This window comes from Cydia pomonella, chromosome 10, assembly GCF_033807575.1.
Source record: "Cydia pomonella isolate Wapato2018A chromosome 10, ilCydPomo1, whole genome shotgun sequence".
Classification (NCBI taxonomy): Eukaryota; Metazoa; Arthropoda; class Insecta; order Lepidoptera; family Tortricidae; genus Cydia; species Cydia pomonella.
The window spans coordinates 6,465,910-6,487,754 of NC_084712.1; the positions used below are offsets into that span (position 1 = coordinate 6,465,910).

The window sequence follows — 21,845 nt, forward strand, 5'->3', positions numbered from 1 at the left end:
AACAAATTCATATTAAGGATTATTTTTAAAGATTACAGTTAACAAATAAAAAAAATCCTTCTGTAAAGTTCCATCAGCTGAACCCTGTACTATAAACGATAAAAAAACTTACCTTAAGATTACAATGACTCCGTCAAAAACATTAAATCCATTAGAAATATATTTGAAGGGACCCTCTGCTATTATTTTAAGAATCATTTCAACAGCGAAAATCGCAGAGAATACGACGTTGCTTATTTCTACTATTACTGTCAATTCCTCGGGTTGGTTATGGTACTCGATTCCCATCGATAAAGTGTTAATGAGTATAGCTAATAGTATACCTGAAATACAAATACCTAATCAGTAAACAATCTATATTTTTTCTATATGTTTAACTAGTTGGTGATATATCTACCTTGCTGAAAATATTTATGATTGACTACATCTTTTATATGTTTTCTTAAAAAAGAAAAAAACTTTGCTATTTTTCGCCAAAATATCGAGCAAGCACTAGTAAATCGTCCCTTTCGCGCTTCTTTTGCGGCTGCCTCGGCGGCCAGTAGTTCCGCACAACATGAAAAGTCTTCTATTTCATGACACTGTAAGAGACAAAGCAGACGTTTAAGGTTGATTTGTAAATCTTATTTCAACGCCGTGTGAGACACAGCATTAAGGATAGTTTCTATGGTGGTCATGGTGTAATCAAAATTTGCACTTTACCTTACAATCTTTGTCTTCACCTGCCCTTTTGCTAATGCCTTTAGTCAATTCTTCAAAAAAGGAGTCCAAAGTAACTTGTCCGGAAGGCAGTGCTGCTGATAAGGCTCCGGACAGTGCCAGGAGTTCTTGGCAGGACATGGTTCCAACGGCTGCCGCTCTCTCCTCTGCAGTTTCGCCTGTCGGCAGGTCGAACTCTACACCCCCAAATTAATGTTACTACAGTGCGTTCATAAGTTTCGTGACTTACATTTTCTAATATATCAAAAACATCGGTGATTCTTCCAAAAATTATGATTTATTAACTGTGTATCCATTGATTTTTTTCTTTAAAACATATTATTATATATATTTATTTATAACCGATGCTTTAGACTGTACATCAAAAATTAAAAACAGATGTAAGTATGTTGACATATATAAGTAGATAAGTAAAGAAGGAATTTTACTACTAATATGTTAAGAACAGGGAAGCAGATTATAATTTTGTTCTTAACGCAAAGAGTACCTAAACCGTCCTATCGATCTCTATGAAGAATAAAAGAAGCAAGTATAGACCAGAGTGTTCATGCCTGTCTAATAGATCGTCTAGATCTACCGTCTCTAGACTCACCGCTGTGGCTCTTAAGCCAGTCACGTTGACACAATGAATCTATAAATATTTATAATGTTATAAAATTTGGAAAATTTTGTTAAATGGATCGATTGCCAAGAAAGAATTAAGCGAAGTTTTAAGTTGGCAAGTAAAGTGATATACGGTTATTTAAGTTCATTAGATACAGCACCTGTTTGAGTCATTTTCTCCGAAGAGCAGACGTTGTGAGGATGCCCACCGTGGGGCGAATTGGGTGTATGTAACAGAACTGTGTCACTGAACATCACTGATGACCGTCTTCGAGCCAGTGATGGCGGTGAAAGGAGCGAGAGGTTTGACGCGTTCTAAGAAAATAAATGGAATAAATTGCTTACTTTAAACTCTTAAACGATTTTGGATGAGGATGCAATTTGATATTAGAATAGAATTTTTCACGTCACTACCCTAAATAATAAACTCAAGCGTTTTAAAATGTTTCCAACATGTCGTTCAGCTACTTAATTTCGTAGATCTAAACAAGATAGCTTTTTGATGTGACCATAAAGATTCACAGCTAAAACGCGTTAGACAGGTGAGCCACATTTTTATTTCACCGAAGCTGTAATTCTGTCTTTACGCTCCCTTAATTATTTATATGTGGGTGTTAAATAGAAGCCTCTGGAACCCCAATAAAAGAGCCATAATTGTAAACACACACACCCCTGTCGCATCAGCAGAGCCGTCACGTTCGCCTAAACGATCGACCGGAGCATTATCTCTTCGATCCGTACATCCATGACTAGTGTAAATAAAAGCAACAGGTATCTTGAATTTTTATCAGTATTAATAAAACTCAGTAAGTGAACAAGTATTATATCATCTTTGGTACAAAAAAGTTAGTATCTTGTTCGAAATATCTATTGTTTAATATCCTAAGTAAACAAAATATAACACAATATTATGATACAAAGATATATATTATTACAGCAATATAATCAACATCAATAAAAAACTTGCGATTTCAAAAATCTTTATGTACAGACGTCAAATTGAATTTCTACTTTTGAATAAATTGCAGCTCGCTATAAAATCTTTTTGTAATCGATCCTTTTGAAGGATATTAATATCTGACTGTATTATTTTCATAAGGAGAAACACAAACAGTTTAAAGATACTTTGAAAAATTGGTATATGTAAATCTCCAGCATCAACTTTCAGATTGATCTAACGTAGATTATGAGAACAGGTGCGCTGTCGTATCTACACTGTAGAGAGGAGCGCTTTGGAAATTTGAGTGCACTGTAATTGGTGTAACGTGAATAGACTCTGTAATATAAGCGCCTCTAGAATGAACAGCACACAAAATTGGCATTTTTAGTTTGGCACATAGCTTTACTGAATGAAACATAGACATACTCGTACTGAGGAAACTTTACATATAATATATGAATTGAGATAGTCGTAACGGGTGTAGCACTTCTAAGTAGTAATAGCAACTAGCCTCTTATACATTTGATAACTGTCTGAAAATTCCCGTGTCGCTGTTCGCTGAAAAGTCATGTGTGTTATATAGTGTTATCACAAATATAAGTAACCTTATTTCTACTAAAAATAGTAATTTTACTATAACTTTATGGATATGATCTCTGTCAGTGGCAAAAGTGACGTTTCTGTTAGAAATGTGTCTGGTTGAAGAATGTCAATGTATCTATCCCTTTAGCCCAATAAAATGAGACTATACATACATGCGCCTACTTAAGGTGGCTCGTAGAATAATAATCTGAAGCATTATCACGTTACCTCGAGGTCGGCGGCGGAGAGCGACGGCACGCGCAACAGGCTCGGCCGCCCCAGCGGCTCCTCACCCTCCTCCTTCCCGCTCTGAGAATTATATTGGAGATGGTTCAGATTGACACAAATACTCGTACAAGTAGCTAAATAGGAACTATGGCGCAAGTGACTCCTGCCGCCACCTTGATAAGATAAGATAAGATAAGGTAATATTTTAGTGTTAAAATTATGAAAAAAGATTAATATGTTATAAATATAAAGGTATCAACAACTTCACTCATTTCCATTTCATTTAATTTTCATTTCTTGGTGAGAGTACATCATTTTCTCGTGCTAAAAATGTATAATTAATTAAATTAAGGCCCTAAAAGTTGCTATTTCCCTAATATAATATAATAAATGCAATGAGTAAAAACTTGAAGATAATGTCAATGCCTGAAATAAAATTAAAATTTATATTTTGACCTCATCCATGAGTTCTAGTCTCACCCATTTATATTTTGGTTAACATTTCTGTATTTCCTATGATGCTTTTGACTAGACATAGACACAAAAAAATACTAATGAGTATCTTCTTATGGTGCTCTCTCCGGAGGTTGGCTATCATCAGGGCTATTTTTAATTTTGACGCTGCAGCTCGAAATTGCGATCTGGTACTCGTCTTGATCCAGCACCTGAGGTTTTTGAGACTTGAGGCACTACTTATTAACCTTTTGAACGCTTTCTCTCTCGCATCAAAATGTGGCATACACGCCAACATCTCAACTAGTGGTCCCTTTAGTGGTCGTTGGCGTGGTAGGCACGACAGCGCCCGGCCACTTTAGTGGCTCTTGGCGTTCAAAGGGTTAACGGCTGATTTAAAAATAAAAACTTAGACAGCAAGTAACCTTGCATCAGTACTAGCACTAGTAACTTGCTCAATCTAAATCAGCCCCAAGCAAAGTCGTGGGGGACAAAGTAGGATGTCGTCTTAAAGCAAGCCTAATGTTGAATTAAGTAATGGCTTGTGAAAATATTATGTTGATCCTAATGTAATTGTTTCGGGGAAAATATTTTACTCAGTGAATTATTTTTTATGATGGACTTGAAGAAATTTGAAGTACTTTAATCCAGGCAATTTTGTGCCTACTAATTCTTGATTTTTATAACTTTACAATTACTGTTAGTATAATGTTGAAGAACATCTTAAATGGCAATGGATGAATATGACAATTTTTATGTTTTTTTTTTTATATCATTGCACACCGGACTCTGTAGGTAGGGTATTTCGGAAGTGGTGCCAAATGATGTAGTGCTTTTGATTTATTAGATATTTTACAAATTAACCTGCATAAAGACAGTGCATTATTCCATTTATTACAAGTAGTTACAGGTCTAAAGATGCTAGAAGGGCTTATTGGAAGTAATATATTTGTACCTGAGGATGTACCCGCGGGCAGCAGGGATGGTGTTGCTTGGGCTTGTTTGCTGGCAGTTGAAGTGTTTCTCTGCTTGTGCGCCATTGTACTTGAGCCCGCTGGTATCGGTACAGCCTAAAAATCGACAGTTACCTTGTATATGTACACATGAATAGGCAAATTAAGTACCTTTTAGAGAACTTCTTTTATTGATACAAAGGTAAAAATCTTTCCGTTTTTATAACAATTAAAAAATATTATAAGAAAATCTTACACAAATCTACATCACCCCACAGTAACCTCAATAACGCATGTGTTGTGAGTATTAGACGAAGATACATGTAATACAAGTACATAGAAAACATCCATAACTCAGGAACAAATATTTGTGATAGCATTCACATAAACTAGTATAGTTTATGTGACTGCTACATAATAAAAGGCATTAAAATACACGGGTGTGGGTTTAAGAAACGATCGAAGTGAGTTTCTTAATAGGATCACACGAGTGTTTTAATGCCTAATTAAGTACAGTACATACACTATTTTATCTACACAGATACTTATTATAAACTTTCTATGATATATTCACTAACCCAAATTACAGGGCATCGTTGCTCTCTTGACGGAACTCGCGGATATGTGGTGGTATCACCGAAATATTTTTATCGCTCATTTAACACGAAACTTTTGCTATAGTTACTTTAAAAACAACAAAACATATTCATTTTATACTTAAAACTAATTAAAAGATAAACTGTACGTCAAATGGCGGCAAATGAAAACTTTTTTCACGCATGTCACGCATTCGTAGTTTTTTTTTTAAACAGAGACAAACTAGAGTCTATTTCCGTATCATTCGATACAAACTAACATGCGAGATATGTCAAAATTTTATTAACAAAAAGGCATCTCGACTGATATTAGAATAGAGGTTAAATGGAATTGCTTTTTTTTAGAGATGTTCCAAATTTGAAATCATAACGAAATCGATTTTGATGTAGTTATGAAGCAATTACAACAACATCACAGATAAGAAATTTGTTAAAACAAAACAGTTTACCGTAATGTTGGCCATTATTTATGGATTTTGAAGGCATCATGGTTAATGATATGTGTGTAGATAAACACATATAAATACCCGTACCAGGATTTGAACCCGGGAACGCCTGCTTCGTAGGCAGGGTCATTACCGACTAGGCAGCAGTGTTAGCAATCTTACCTGATTTTCTTTGCCATCCTCCGTTTAAACCTCCTCCACAGATGCGCCACATACTTGACAATCTCGGCATAGCACGTGGCCGGTTCGCTGTTGTTGGTCGACGAAGCCAGAGTCGAGGAGGACGTGAAACGAGCGCGTTCAGCTCGCATGCGCTCCATCTCGCGTTTTTTGGTCTCGCTGAACTGGGTCGCGATGACGACGAGGCAGAGGTTGATCATGAAGAACGATCCGATCTAAAAATATTTCTTACAGTTCGAATATATATTTCTAAATACAAATGTTCTGCAATTTTAAAGTCACTATTTTATTCACCATGCCTGTCACGTTCTAACAAGCAGGTAAGTGCGAAAGTGACGCATGACATGACAGGTAATAAAAATGCGACCATGATACCGCTGCAGGACGTTTTACGTACTTACCAATTATTAGTAGGTTAGTAAATTCAAAATCAAAACTAATTGCGATTGAGCATTTGTATTATTTATACGTATATTATTGTATAATAATCTATGTATTGTGTATAATAATGTATATGTGTCCGTGGAACGTTATATTTACAATCTAAGTGCCATGAAAAATTTCAAGAAATGTATTTTTAACTATTTAATCATCTAGGTTGGCGCTTACCTCTCCCAGCATATATCGCTGGCAATACAGACAGGTAGCGCGGTCAGCGTTATGGGATCTATGCCACAGGCGAAGGCTTTAGAAGGGGTATTGTTTTTATAAATTATTTTTTATTAGTACATCTTTTATTTTTATTTAATTTTGGTTTAGTTTAAGTAGTTTTATTTTTATTGAATAGTTTTAATTTGAATGTATTTTAGAATGTCACATTGTGAGATAAATAATTACTAGGTACACAAATCTATTAAGAAATTAATTTATTTATTTATGTCATATACAATTTAAATTATAAGTTACAAATGAAACGCTAACGAAGTTATAAAGAAGCAATGCAATATTTTAAAATTTCGCAGGCTTCAAATGGCAATAGATGAAAAATTCATTTTTATTTTCTATAATTATCTACATTAATTTACTCGCATACTAAATCGGGCAAACATAACTTACCACAATCAAAAGAACAAAATAGATCCAGTCCCAAAAACTGTGAGCATCTTGCACGTAATACATTATATCCGTCCATCCCTCCAATGATATGACCTAAAAATGAAAATGTTTATGACTAACGCGTACTAAATTTGCAAATAGAGACATAAATTTTGTAAAACATTAGAGAACTTACCAAAAATATAGCAACCCAAGCGAGACCGATGTTGTCAAAGGAGATCGTGCCTTGGAACGGGTTGGATCCCCTTTGAGTGCAGTTAGTGTAGTACTGGTTCCAATTTACACAAGACACGTTTGTCGGTTCATTGCGGGACGGGTACGGTTTGGCGGTCTCGTTGCAGACGAGCGGACCGTAGCGGTAGGGCGGGAAGTCCCCACACAGGTGCATACCACTGTCTTCTGGCGTCGTACATATGTAGTCCAACTCTTTTGAAAACTCGTAGTAAAACGATATGCTGCGTAAGAGAAAGATGTTTGAAACTGAAGTTGAGCAATCGTTTACTTGTAATTCGTTTTCTTTATCGGGAATTTTGTTATTGACATTTATTTTAATACGGATATATGAAATGTTAATGATGGTAAGCTTTATGACCATGGTAGTTTCAATATCTGGGTAGCATTATGATATTAGCAAATTAAGCGATCTTATTGTTAATAAGACATGCAATAAAGGCATTCATTGGCTTTAACTGTGAAGACAACATTCATGCAATGTGCATGCTGTGTTCACTATACATTAGAAATATAACGAAGGTCCTTTACTAAACGATATAAATGACAAGAGTTAAGTGGTAAGTTATCTAAAAAACATATCTCATAAGATACGTGATAAATATGATCCTACTTGAGAAGTTGATTAATTAAGTGGTGTATTGAATACATATCCTAAGAAGAGACACAAGTTAGTGTTCACCTAAAAATCCAATTAATACATATTTGTAATTTAGAATAATTTGTGTAAGTTTATACACACCCACCAATAAAATACTGTTCAAAACAAAACATTAAAATATTAAACGGAAGCTCAGAAGAAGTCGTAACAGCATAAAGTATCAGTATTAGTGAATCGTTCGGTTAAACGGCAGTGGCAGAGTCGTTACCGTTTAACGGGCGTCGTTACCCGCCGGAACACGTTACGTTGCCGTAAGTCGTAACCCACATCATTCCACGGACCGTCGTTAAGCCCTTCCCGCCCCTCTCGATCATCGCCGTAAGAATTTTACAAAGCCCTTTAAACTGGGGCGTTATATACTCGTCTTAAGGCAACTGGACAGACTTTGAACGGAAAGGCGAGTAATTTGAAGCGATATTGTGTAAAGTAAAATGTTAGGTGGATGATTACATTGATAATTTTTATATGTGTGTTACTGAAAGATTAAGTGATTTGAAATTTTAATCGAGTATTTAATCATTGTGCAGCAACAGTCAATAGGTTTTCATTCTATGTTGTGTTTGAAATACTCGTAGAAGTATGTGGATATTTCCAATATAATCTGAAAGGTACCTACAGTTAACAGAGATAGCATATTGCTTGTTGTTAGGGACAAACTGGCATTTCTAAAGACCAGGATTAATTAATGGAAGATTAATTTGAAATGTTAGTTACCGTTAATATGTTCTAGAAGGTTACCGTAGAAATGCCAGTTTGGGAAAGGGAAGCAATTTAACAATAGCACATCTGGACGGCAGATGTGTGAAGATACACGAAACAACAGATTTCAATGTTCTTAATAGAAACACATTAATTTTGATCGCTAATTCTTACGAGTTGACTCTGACGCGCACTCTGTACCATTCGGACAGGTCTCTGGAACATAAATTTCAGGTAGCAGTGACGTGTGTCATGTACCTATAGACCTTACTTGCAACAGTTGGATGTCTAAAAATGTGAATGCCTTGTTGAAATTGTGGCATATTATATAAGCAATACTATTTTAAGGCACAACAAAATTAGAAGGTACATCACATAATAATGAGTTATTTGTCACATATTTCTAACAGACATTCACGTTTTTGATGTTGATTGATAGTCAATAATGTCCAACTATTGGTTTTCAGAAACAATGTAATGTTAGGGTTGGTTAGTGTCTATAAATCCTACTGGTTACATCTGTCACTATAATGTCAATCTGTTACGATGTAGCAAATTCTGCGAGTCGAAACTACTACAACAGGGTATGTTGATGTATGCTACGTTAACTAGTGTCTGTGGTCAATCCATTGCTACATTCTTGAATGATTCGTCATGCGTGTATTGTCAGTCATTATATTTGTTAATTATGTGAATTGACGGGATGCAATATTTAAGTGTGTAGTTAGCTTGTTAAGAAAGCCATTCTGTAAGTTAAACATGCGCGTTGGTAAACAGTGAATATAGGTGTACCGACGACATTGCATTTGCTAGAGTATGCATTGATAAAATATAATGCCAAATGATTATGAGCAGCCATGGATGTGCCCGCGAGTGAAGCGTTAAATATTGCATGCTGTCAACGCTAGCGTGGGACGTGCCGCTACGAACCTAGAGACCAAAATGTAACAGAACGCAAACATTTCAATTGATTTTTCATCCACAATATTCTAACCAACTTTGTAGATAGCGTTGGCTTGTTCCAGCAAATAAACGCCATGATATGAGCTTATGATAAAAGAGGACAACACGATAAAATAAAGTCTTCTTTTAGCTTTTGGTATTGGTCTAGATACTTTTGAATATAAATACAGCAGCTAATCACACTGTAGTGAAATTAAGCGCAAAGCTAAGCTATCATAATAATCATAAATTAGTTATTTATTCTACATATAATTTGCATATGAATAATTTGAATACGAAATTCAAAAGTATCTATTCGACTCCCAATAAAAATGAACGGTGGTTGAACATACTTGGGTCGCAAGGTGCCCGGTGGTAGCACCATCTCGCATCGCTGTCTGAGGATCCCCTCCCACAGCTGGACCCCCACTATGCCAAATATGAAGAAGACGAAGAAGCATAGCAGCAGGACGTTGCCGAGCATGGGCAGCGTGTCCAGCAGTAACATCACTAGTATTCGCATACCTGTGAAACAAACATAATAATAAATAGTTTTATAAAGTAACGACTGTAAATGATATTAATAATAAAAATGTGTAAAATCAATTTTAATTAAAATTTGGCTGTCCTTCATAATTATCTCGCTTTGATATTAGTGTTCAAGAAAAAGAAAGAAAAAAAAAGAAAACATTTTACGATCATCGTACCAAAACTTACAAAAAAATCCTTCACAAAAATCTACGATTTTCTTAAGAATGTAAAGACAGGCTAAAAGCAGGTTAAGATCCCTTTAAAGTAGGCAAGGAAGTGTTTTTAAAGTCTTAAGTGAATCTTGGGTCTGCAAAGTTCGTTTGATAAGTTAGTCACTCTTAATGAAGATTAGCCTCCTCAAAGCCCCCGTTCCGTCCACAGCTAAGGATATTTCTACCGCCATTGACACAGAATAAATTGTACTTAAGAAATCAGATTAATTACGGTTTAGCGGGAACAAAAAAGGTTTACAAACCGCTTTACAACACCGGTATAAATCTCTTGCACGAAAACTTTTGGTTTTGTCAACACACTTGTTCAAAACGGCGTTTTTATTCCACCGATTTTTGGCTCATAATCCTAGATATTAAACACGCGTGCTTTTTCAGTATATTATAACACTCGTGCATTTTCATTATATTATCTGACTGAGTTAAGAAGGTAACTGATTGCTAATAATATGTATGGAAACGGAGCCTTATTAAATTGGTCGAGTAGATTTTACAACGTGGACTGGCGGGAGCCGGCGCCCCGCCCGCCGCCGGGGCCTGCCGGCGCCCGCGGCGGAGTGAGGGGCGGCAGGCAGTACGACAGATGCAAGATTTTTACTAACCGATTTAACAATTAAATTTTGATTAATATGAAAGTTTCTTTTTTTCCTCGTAAGTCTGTTGAAAAACTTCGTATGAAACGCGCGTGCTATGGTCATTAGACACATCGGCGCGTAATCATCGACACATCGGATTTCTTAGTGCGCGCTCCCTTGCAGCTCGTGCGCACAATATCGCCTCGTGTGTAATGACTAACTTAGCACACTTGTATCAATTGTGATACAAGTGTCGTCTTGTAGTTTTCATTCTGATTTTTGACTCAACGTGTACTAAAGTTACGATGCCGCTAATAAACGTTTGTCCCTTTCCATCATACCTATACGTCGGAAAGGGACAAACGATTATTAGCGGGATCGTAACTTTAGTACACGTTTATGAATAAGGGGGTAATAGTATTGCACCTTATTTTACGTGTGACTCATAGTAATCCAACTAGCATCAATGTAAATACGCAAATTCCGAGAGTAAATTCCACTGCGCACTTAAAGTATGATAAATGTCAGATGCATGCCTGCCCTGGCTAATGCTGAAGCCATGTTTACTAATACACGCATTTCGGATGCCACGCAAATGGGACTGCAGCTTACACATTGTAATCAGTGGTCATATAAATCAAATTTCTCATTTGGCTGGGGAAAAATTGGTTCGCGTGAAAGCAATAAATTGTGGGAAGCAAATTAGTGCCCATGTGTGTCTAACCGCGCGCTGGATTTTCACTTAGGAGAGCAACGTAATATATAAAACTTTCAATGCCTTATACAATACAATACAAATCCTCTTTATTGCACAACCTCTGAAAAAAAGTACATGGAAACACATATAATACATGAAGATAGAGGTAAACAACAGGCGGCCTTATCGCTACAGAGCGATCTCTTTCAGACAACCTTTAGGTAGTGGAAAGGTGGGAGTGGAGTGGTCCTTATAATTTTGCTTTAAATGGTAACTGTGTAAGTTGCATTGTCCCGATTTATTTGAAGGATTTGTGAGTATTAGAGCCCAGAGCCCGACTTAGCGAGACTTGTTTAAACGTTAATGAGTCATTGGCTTGAATTACCATGGAATATAATGTTAATGACGCTCATTTGAATAATATGACTGAATGGTAAACTTCCTTTCTCCAATTGTAAATTTGTTTTGTAAACATCAAGGTATAAACAACAATTTTGTGCTAAATTGGACCCGTTTGTAAACAATGTCAAACTTTCATGAAAGTCAATTTATATAGCAAGATGGTTCGTATCTCATCATCATTATGTTGACCAGATCTCATTTGTCTGGGGTAGACGCAGCATGTGTTTTCTCATTTCGGTAATAACTAGCTGACCTCATATTATTTTACGAAGCCAAAAAATTATTCGACTTTTTTATACTTAATGCAAATTTGATTACGTTGAAGGCGATGCCAGATTTTAATTCAATATTTAACACGTAGTTATTTTACGTAAAAAACGTAAAGAAAAATATGTACAAGAAGAAAAAAAAATTGAAAGCAATCTATTAAGTATAAATTTAGTGATATCGTAGTGTTGCTTCATAGTAGGTAAGAACCGAATGCTTTTGTCGTTTGACTGCTATGATTAGAGACGGAATGCGCGAATTTCGACTAAGTATGAGTGAAGTTGTTGTAAGTTGTTTTATTTAGGTTTGAACAAGTTCTCTAAACGCGCCCTGACACGAGTACACAAACTCCGTAGCTTGCGTTCTAGTTCTGTAAGCGCCCGAGTTCAAGTTAATTTAATGGTTCAAACAACGGCCGTGGCTGGCATGGTATTTATTTAGGATCGCTCGATGTCGGCACTTAGTGTTGTTGACATTCAAATGATATAATGCTCGATCTAAGTGAACTACACATAATAAGAGTATATTATATTCTATATAGTGATAAGTAAGCGTATATATTAGAAACTCAAATGAACAAATTAAAATCTAGTCAGGGATGAAATCTGATGTGATGATTCCTGATTGATTTTGTAGCTAATTTTATTAACTTTAAAATCGTATACTATTTACGAAATGACACGAAAAAACCATTCGCCGTGACATGTTTCGCATTACTCTGACTGCTCCTAATTAAACAATAAAAAGCAATGTTACAGGATTGGTTAATTGTAATAGCTTTATAAAATATAATCCGACTTGCCAGTTTAAATAAAGGAGCTGTATTAATGCTACTCAGTAACTAAAAAACATTTTCCCATGAATCGAATTTTAACAGAACACAAAACATCTTTACTGATCAGTTGTGCCAGTTTAAATTATAAAAAATAACTTTTAGCATTATAAATTTTGCCTAGTTAAATGATAAACGTCCGCTGTAATACCTGATAGCTGAACATATTTACCGCTGAGCAACAGTTTCGCGCGAGCGGGCTCTCAATTAATTCCCCGGTAATCGATGAGAGCACCACGGAGATGACGGGAAATTTACTTCCCCACTTTACAGTTCAGTTCTCGTTGCAATTAAAATTATTAGTATCAGTTAAGCAATGCCTGAACTGAGAGAACTTTGCTTGACGCCGAAGTAAGCTTTATCTTTACAAATTTCCCTGTTTGAATATTAGGTATAAGGCTTTCTTGGCTTAGTAGAACCCATTTTAGCTAACTCTGCACTGATTTTGACAGAACAAAGAATCGTCTTATTATCGTAAAAATTTGACTAGACTTAAACTGAAGACTTTGTTATTATAAGTGTTAATTTGGTCCTATTCTTACGTGTAAATGATGAAATAATTTTTTAGAAATAAAAATAGCTTGACTGTCACGATCATCTGTCAACCTCATCAGTCTGCCACCCCACACTAGCATCTTTTGAGCGTCGGCGTCTAGTATGGAAAATGGTGTCGCTGCGCAGTTGCGTTGACGTTGCGTCGAGCAGCTCCCTTAGAGTTGACTAGATGCCGACGTTCGGGAGACGCTAGCGTGGGGTGGCCCTAATACTTTTTCAAATAGGGATAATATATCTCTACAGTGCGCGTTTAGAAGTAACGATATATCTCTAATAGACAGCAGGTATAGATACTTATGATGAAAGTATACTTATGATACTTTTGACGCGTAATCTGATACTCTACATTTGATGCTGAATGTACAATTAACTTTCTAATATCTGGATATCAAAAGACTTTAAATTCAAATTAAATATAGTAGAAAACCGGTTATTAGGAGTTAAACTGCTTTTAGATAAACTACCCATGAACATACTATTTTTTACTAACACACAACCCTTCCTCTTCTTGATATCGTGCCCAGCAAGGGGGAGGTAAAGCAGCTTGACTTTTAATATTCTACCTGTAGAGTAATAAAAAAAAAAAAACTTAATTGCCACACAAACAAAATTTACAATTTCCGTGAAAATATGGGTATTTCGAACGCTAAAAAAATACGAAATAACTTAAACTTATCAACTGAACATAATAATTATGACTTAAATCTAAGATGTAGCAAAGGGTCCCAATCTCAGCATGTGCAGTGCCACAGGGCTCCGCGCTGATTTTCAGACTGGTCCCGGGAGAGATTGGGGTCGGTCACTACTAGCATAATGTACCTTTCTTAGGTATAGCTCTATATTTATATTTTTATGTGTATTTGTACACAGGCACACGCCTGTACTATAGTTTATTAGTGTGCGTATATGGATATGTGGGGCTGGTATGTAGATATGTGGTGTAGGTAAGAATGTACTTTGTATTGTGTGTATTATGTTTTGTCATTACATACGCATTTTAAGATTATTATAATGTAATGTTTACCCAGGTATTGGCTGTTGTATTTATAAATGTTGTTATGTATTGTTCATGTCACTATATGATGTTACTATAAATGTTGTATTGACTTGTAAAAGAGCCCTTGAGGCCTACTTGCCGAATAAATTTTTGAATTTTGAATACTTACAGAGAAAATAAAAAAGAAGAATAAATTAAATAAATATAACAATAATAAAATGAAAAATATATCAAAACAAAAAAATATAATTATTTTATATATATACTTTACTAGCGGCAAATTTGAAACTCCCCCTGAAGGGCGCAGTTTTATGCGGCAGGATTATCAGTTTCGTGCATTTTCTCAGCTGCCTTGAGCGCGTATCCTTTACCCATTTTATTTTATCAAACAGATAGCGGGGTTTTTCAAGATCTAAACCGGTGTGAAGTTAGCGGCCAAAGTTATCGGCCAACGATAATCCGACCAAATTAAGAAGTTAACACTTTTAATATGTGTATTTCCATAAAAAATACCTTAAGTGGGATATTTATAGGTCAATGGTGAAGAAAAAAGTGGGGCTTTATACAATTAATAGCGTATCACGATACATTTTACCAACTAGGTATCAAAAATGACTTGAACAGACACCAACATTACGTACTACACAAGTTAACTATAAAGGCATTTAAAGACATAAAGACGCTTCAAATCTATTATTCACAGAAGATGTCGATTAAGTCCTCACATTTACTGTTTACAAAATACACTTACCATGGTTATTAGAGTTTTTGTTAAAAAAATATACGGCCATAAGATTCTAAGCATACAAAACTAAATTAAACCCTTTTCTAGACAGAAAGACATTTCCTTATTGATACCAACAATAAAGAGTTATTTTTTAAAAATAAAAATGCATTCAGAACCGACTTTCCTTGCTATATATAGATATTGCAACTGAATAATAGTAAGCGGCGCAACGATTCTGAAATATTTTTTTTTAAAGTTGACACAATTTTAGATTATAAAAAGTTATGATTACAACAATGAAAACCGTTAATCAAGAGCATTTGTCGAAATTTTTAAAATACAAAAAAATCGCTTTTCAAAGTCGATTCCCGAAAAATATCCATAGGCCGAGTCAGCGGCCGAAATCTTCCTGACACAAATCACTACTTTTGACGAACTTCTAGACATTAAGACGCTTTCAAACTGACACCAACGTAGGCAGCTATCATGGGCTTTCATATAAAGCTTTCAAAACCGACTTTCCTCGCTGTCTATAGATATTGCAACTATTATAATAGTTAGCGGCGGAACGATTCTGAAAATATATATTTTTTATTTTGATAGAATTCCAGATTATGGCAAGTAATTATTATATCAAAGGGAACCGAAAATCCAGAGCTTTCGTCAAAGCTTTCGAAACCCAATTATATCACTTTTAAAATTTGTTTCCCGAAAAACATCCATTGGCCGATTCAGCGGCCGAAAGGTTCTTTACACAATTCACTACTTTTGACGAACTTCTAGACATTAAGACACTTTCAAACTTACACCAACGTAGGCAGCTATAATAGGCTTTCAGAAAAAGCTTTCAAAACCAACTTTCCTCGCTATCTATAGTAATTGCAACTCAATAATAGTTAGCGGCGGAACGATTCTGAAATTTTATTTTTTATTTTTGATACAATTCCAGATTATGGTTACTAATTATTATATCAAAGGAAACCGTAAATCCAGAGCTTTCGTCAAAGCTTTCGAAACCCAATTATATCACCTTTAAAATTTGTTTCCCGAAAAATATCCATCGGCCGAGTCAGCGGCCGAAAGCTTCTTGACACAAATCACTACTTTTGACGAACTTCTAGACATTAAGACGCTTTCAAACTTACACCAACGTAGCCAGATATCATAGGCTTTCAGTAAAATCTTTAAAAACCGACTTTCCTCGCTGTCTATAGATATTGCAACTATTATAATAGTTAGCGGCGGAACGATTCTGAAAATATTTAATTAAATATTGACACAATTCTAGATTATGGAAAGTAATTATTACAACAATGAAAACCGTTAATCAAGAGCTTTTGTCGAAACTTTTGAAATCCATAAAAATCGCTTTTCCAAGTCGTTTCCCGAAAAATATCTATTTGCCGAGTCAGCGGCCGATGTTTTCCTGACACAAATCACTACTTTTGACGAACGTCTAGACATTAAGAAGTTTATAAATTTACACTAACGTAGGCCGCTATCATGGACTTTCAGAAAAAGCTTTCAGAAACGACTTTCTTTGCTAACTATAAATATTGCAACTGAAAAATAGTTAGCGGCGGAACGATTCTGAAAATATTTTTTTAATGTTGATATATTTCTAGATTATGAAAAGTAATAATTACATTAATGAAAACAGTAAATCAAGAGCTTTAGTCAAAGCTTTCGAAACCCAATCATATCACTTTTAAAATTTGTTTCCTGAAAAATATCCATTGGCCGCGTCAGCAGCCGAAAGCTCCTTGACACAAATCACTACTTTTGACGAACTTCTAGACATTAAGACACTTTCAAACTCACACCAACGTAGGCAGCTATAATAGGCTTTCAGAAAAAGCTTTCAAAACCAACTTTCCTCGCTATCTATAGATATTGCAACTCAATAATAGTTAGCGGCGGAACGATTATGATTTTTTTTTTTTAATTTTGATACAATTCCAGATTATGGCGAGTAATTATTATATCAAAGGAAACCGTTAATCCAGAGCTTTCGTCAAAGCTTTCGAAACCCAATTATATCACCTTTAAAATTTGTTTCCCGAAAAATATCCATCGGCCGAGTCAGCGGCCGAAAGCTTCTTGACACAAATCACTACTTTTGACGAACTTCTAGACATTAAGACGCTTTCAAACTTACACCAACGTAGCCAGATATCATAGGCTTTCAGAAAAACCTTTAAAAACCGACTTTCCTCGCTGTCTATAGATATTGCAACTATTATAATAGTTAGCGGCGGAACGATTCTGAAAATATTTAATTAAATATTGACACAATTCTAGATTATGGAAAGTAATTATTACAACAATGAAAACCGTTAATCAAGAGCTTTTGTCGAAATTTTTAAAATCCAAAAAATCGCTTTTCAAAGTCGATTCCCGAAAAATATCCATTGGCCGAGTCAGCGGCCGAAATCTTCCTGACACAAATCACTACTTTTGAGGAACGTCTAGACATTAAGAAGTTTATAAATATACACTAAAGTAGGCCGCTATCATGGACTTTCAGAAAAAGCTTTCAGAAACGACTTTCTTCGCTAACTGTAAATATTGCAACTGAAAAATAGTTAGCGGCGGAACGATTCTGAAAATATTTTTTTAATGTTGATATATTTCTAGATTATGGAAAGTAATAATTACATTAATGAAAACAGTTAATCGAGAGCTTTAGTCAAAGCTTTCGAAACCCAATCATATCATTTTTAAAATTTGTTTCCTGAAAAATGTCCATTGGCCGCGTCAGCAGCCGAAAGCTGCTTGACACAAATCACTACTTTTGACGAACTTCTAGACATTAAGACACTTTCAAACTTACACCAACGTAGGCAGCTATAATAGGCTTTCAGAAAAAGCTTTCAAACCCGACTTTCCTCGCTGTCTATAGATATTGCAACTCAATAATAGTTAGCGGCGGAACGATTCTGAAAATATTTTTTTAAAATTTTGATACAATTCCATATTATGGCAAATAATTATAATATCAAAGGAAACCGTAAATCCAGAGCTTTCGTCACAGCTTTCGAAACCCAATTATATCACCTTTAAAATTTGTTTCCCGAAAAATATCCATTGGCCTAGTCAGCGGCCGAAAGCTTCTTGACACAAATCACTACTTTTGACGAACTTCTAGACATTAAGACGCTTTCAAACTTACACCAACGTAGCCAGATATCATAGGCTTTCAGAAAAACCTTTAAAAACCGACTTTCCTCGCTGTCTATAGATATTGCAACTATTATAATAGTTAGCGGCGGAACGATTCTGAAAATATATATTTTTTATTTTGATAGAATTCCAGATTATGGCAAGTAATTATTATATCAAAGGGAACCGAAAATCCAGAGCTTTCGTCAAAGCTTTCGAAACCCAATTATATCACTTTTAAAATTTGTTTCCCGAAAAACATCCATTGGCCGATTCAGCGGCCGAAAGCTTCTTTACACAATTCACTACTTTTGACGAACTTCTAGACATTAAGACGCTTTCAAACTTACACCAATGTAGCCAGATATCATAGGCTTTCAGAAAAACCTTTAAAAACCGACTTTCCTCGCTGTCTATAGATATTGCAACTATTATAATAGTTAGCGGCGGAACGATTCTGAAAATATATTTTTTTTTAATTTTGATACAATTCCAGATTATGGCGAGTAATTATTATATCAAATGAAACCGTAAATCCAGAGCTTTCGTCAAAGCTTTCGAAACCCAATTATATCACCTTTAAAATTTGTTTCCCGAAAAATATCCATTGGCCGAGTCAGCGGCCGAAAGCTTTTCGACACAAATCACTACGTTTGACGAACTTCTACACATTAAGACGCTTTCAAACTTACACCAACGTAGACAGATATCATAGGCTATCAGAAAAAGCTTTAAAAACCGACTTTCCTCGCTGTCTATAGATATTGCAACTATTATAATAGTTAGCGGCGGAACGATTCTGAAAATATTTAATTAAATATTGACACAATTCTAGATTATGGAAAGTAATTATTACAACAATGAAAACCGTTAATCAAGAGCTTTTGTCGAAATTTTTAAAATCCAAAAAAATCGTTTTTCAAAGTCGATTCCCGAAAAATATCCATTGGCCGAGTCAGCGGCCGAAATCTTCCTGACACAAATCACTACTTTTGAGGAACGTCTAGACATTAAGAAGTTTATAAATTTACACTAAAGTAGGCCGCTATCATGGACTTTCAGAAAAAGCTTTCAGAAACGACTTTCTTCGCTAACTGTAAATATTGCAACTGAAAAATAGTTAGCGGCGGAACGATTCTGAAAATATTTTTTTAATGTTGATATATTTCTAGATTATGGAAAGTAATAATTACATTAATGAAAACAGTTAATCGAGAGCTTTAGTCAAAGCTTTCGAAACCCAATCATATCATTTTTAAAATTTGTTTCCTGAAAAATGTCCATTGGCCGCGTCAGCAGCCGAAAGCAGCTTGACACAAATCACTACTTTTGACGAACTTCTAGACATTAAGACACTTTCAAACTTACACCAACGTAGGCAGCTATAATAGGCTTTCAGAAAAAGCTTTCAAACCCGACTTTCCTCGCTGTCTATAGATATTGCAACTCAATAATAGTTAGCGGCGGAACGATTCTGAAAATATTTTTTTAAAATTTTGATACAATTCCATATTATGGCAAGTAATTATAATATCAAAGGAAACCGTAAATCCAGAGCTTTCGTCAAAGCTTTCGAAACCCAATTATATCACCTTTAAAATTTGTTTCCCGAAAAATATCCATTGGCCGAGTCAGCGGCTGAAAGCTTCTTGACACAAATCACTACTTTTGACGAACTTCTAGACATTAAGACGCTTTCAAACTTACACCAACGTAGCCAGATATCATAGGCTTTCAGAAAAACCTTTAAAAACCGACTTTCCTCGCTGTCTATAGATATTGCAACTATTATTATAGTTAGCGGCGGAACGATTCTGAAAATATATATTTTTTATTTTGATAGAATTCCAGATTATGGCAAGTAATTATTATATCAAAGGGAACCGTAAATCCAGAGCTTTCGTCAAAGCTTTCGAAACCCAATTATATCACTTTTAAAATTTGTTTCCCGAAAAACATCCATTGGCCGATTCAGCGGCCGAAAGCTTCTTTACACAATTCACTACTTTTGACGAACTTCTAGACATTAAGACGCTTTCAAACTTACACCAACGTAGGCAGATATCATAGGCTTTCAGAAAAAGCTTTCAAACCCGACTTTCCTCGCTGTCTATAGATATTGCAACTATTATAATAGTTAGCGGCGGAGGGATTCTAAAAATATATTTTTAATGTTGGTACAATTCTAGATTATGGAAAGTAATTATTACAACAATGAAAACCGTTAATCAAGAGCTTTTTTTCGAAACTTTTGAAATCCATAAAAATCGCTTTTCCAAGTCGTTTCCCGAAAAATATCTATTTGCCGAGTCAGCGGCCGAGGTTTTCCTGATACAAATCACTACTTTTGACGAACGTCTAGACATTAAGAAGTTTATAAATTTACACTAACGTAGGCCGCTATCATGGACTTTCAGAAAAAGCTTTCAGAAACGACTTTCTTCGCTAACTATAAATATTGCAACTGAAAAATAGTTAGCGGCGGAACGATTCTGAAATTTTTTTTTTAATGTTGATATATTTCTAGATTATGGAAAGTAATAATTACATTAATGAAAACAGTAAATCAAGAGCTTTAGTCAAAGCTTTCGAAACCCAATCATATCACTTTTAAAATTTGTTTCCTGAAAAATATCCATGCTTTCAGAAAAACCTTTAAAAACCGACTTTGTTCGCTGTCTATATCACAAAAATTAGAAAACTTATATACGTATTTAAAAACCTCAGGTCTGTGGTCGGTCCTGAAACACTGAGAACTGTATATTTTGCTCTGGCGCAGTCCTTGTTATCTTATTGTGCTTGTGTTTGGGGTGGGGCAGGTAAAACCTTACTTTTGAAAGTGGAGCGGGCTCAACGTGCTGTATTAAAGGTTATGACAAAAAAACCCTTTTTATATCCTACTTCTAAACTATATCAGGAATGCAAACTATTATTAACAGTAAGAGGTTTATTTATTAGACAGGTCATTATAAGGAAACATAAAACCCTTTAATTTATAGAGGATGGTACTTCGAAAAGGCGTCGTAGAGACCATGTTTGTGAGGTTCATAGTTTCCGCCTGGTACTAGCAGGACGGCTTTTTCACTATCTGAGCCCAAAATTATATAAGAAAATAAATAGGCTACTTGGAATTTATTAATTGACATTTAGAGAATGCAAATTGAAAGTAACAAACTGGCTGGTCACTTTGACATATGAAGAAATTGAGGATCTCCTTTCAGCTCATACATACACACACACATACACACACACACTCACATAACACACGTATTATAAACTAAATTAGGCATGCACACTACCCTATTTTCATCATTTTTTCTTTTTTACTTTTATGTACCTCATAAATTATCATTGTCAGTCACTTTTTTAGTGTAACTATATAATTGCAACTTGTATTTCCGGGGTGAGGGCCTGGAGATCTGTAATACAGGTCTAACCTAGTTCAGACTCCAGTCCCTCGCAAAGGTAAAAAAATAAATAAAAATAAAAAATACTTAAGTTTATTTTGTAAAATTATCTTTTGTGAGGTTAAATAAAAACATTTTATTATTTTTTATTTTATTTTATAGATATTGCAACT

At 35.1% G+C, this 21,845-nt stretch overlaps 1 protein-coding gene across 5 annotated transcripts in view; it reads right to left on the reverse strand.

Annotated features, from left to right (window-relative positions):
• The window catches only part of LOC133521913 (voltage-dependent T-type calcium channel subunit alpha-1G), a 79,438-nt gene that overhangs the window by 32,502 nt on the left and 25,091 nt on the right, over window positions 1-21,845 (reverse strand). For 4 of the 5 annotated variants that reach the window (XR_009799955.1, XM_061857035.1, XM_061857036.1 and 1 more), the window contains exons 4-14: window positions 9,644-9,815; window positions 6,933-7,212; window positions 6,758-6,850; window positions 5,684-5,916; window positions 4,482-4,596; window positions 3,074-3,154; window positions 1,485-1,638; window positions 1,313-1,351; window positions 703-896; window positions 398-581; window positions 113-323 (exon numbers count right to left, since the gene is read on the reverse strand). Coding sequence is in view for 4 of the 5 variants with exons in the window: in XM_061857035.1 (XP_061713019.1) it covers window positions 113-323; window positions 398-581; window positions 703-896; window positions 1,313-1,351; window positions 1,485-1,638; window positions 3,074-3,154; window positions 4,482-4,596; window positions 5,684-5,916; window positions 6,758-6,850; window positions 6,933-7,212; window positions 9,644-9,815 (1,756 nt within the window). In the remaining variant the exon portion in view is untranslated. The remainder of the gene's footprint in view (window positions 1-112; window positions 324-397; window positions 582-702; window positions 897-1,312; window positions 1,352-1,484; window positions 1,639-3,073; window positions 3,155-4,481; window positions 4,597-5,683; window positions 5,917-6,757; window positions 6,851-6,932; window positions 7,213-9,643; window positions 9,816-21,845) is intronic. The other variant, XM_061857033.1, reaches the window with a different exon arrangement.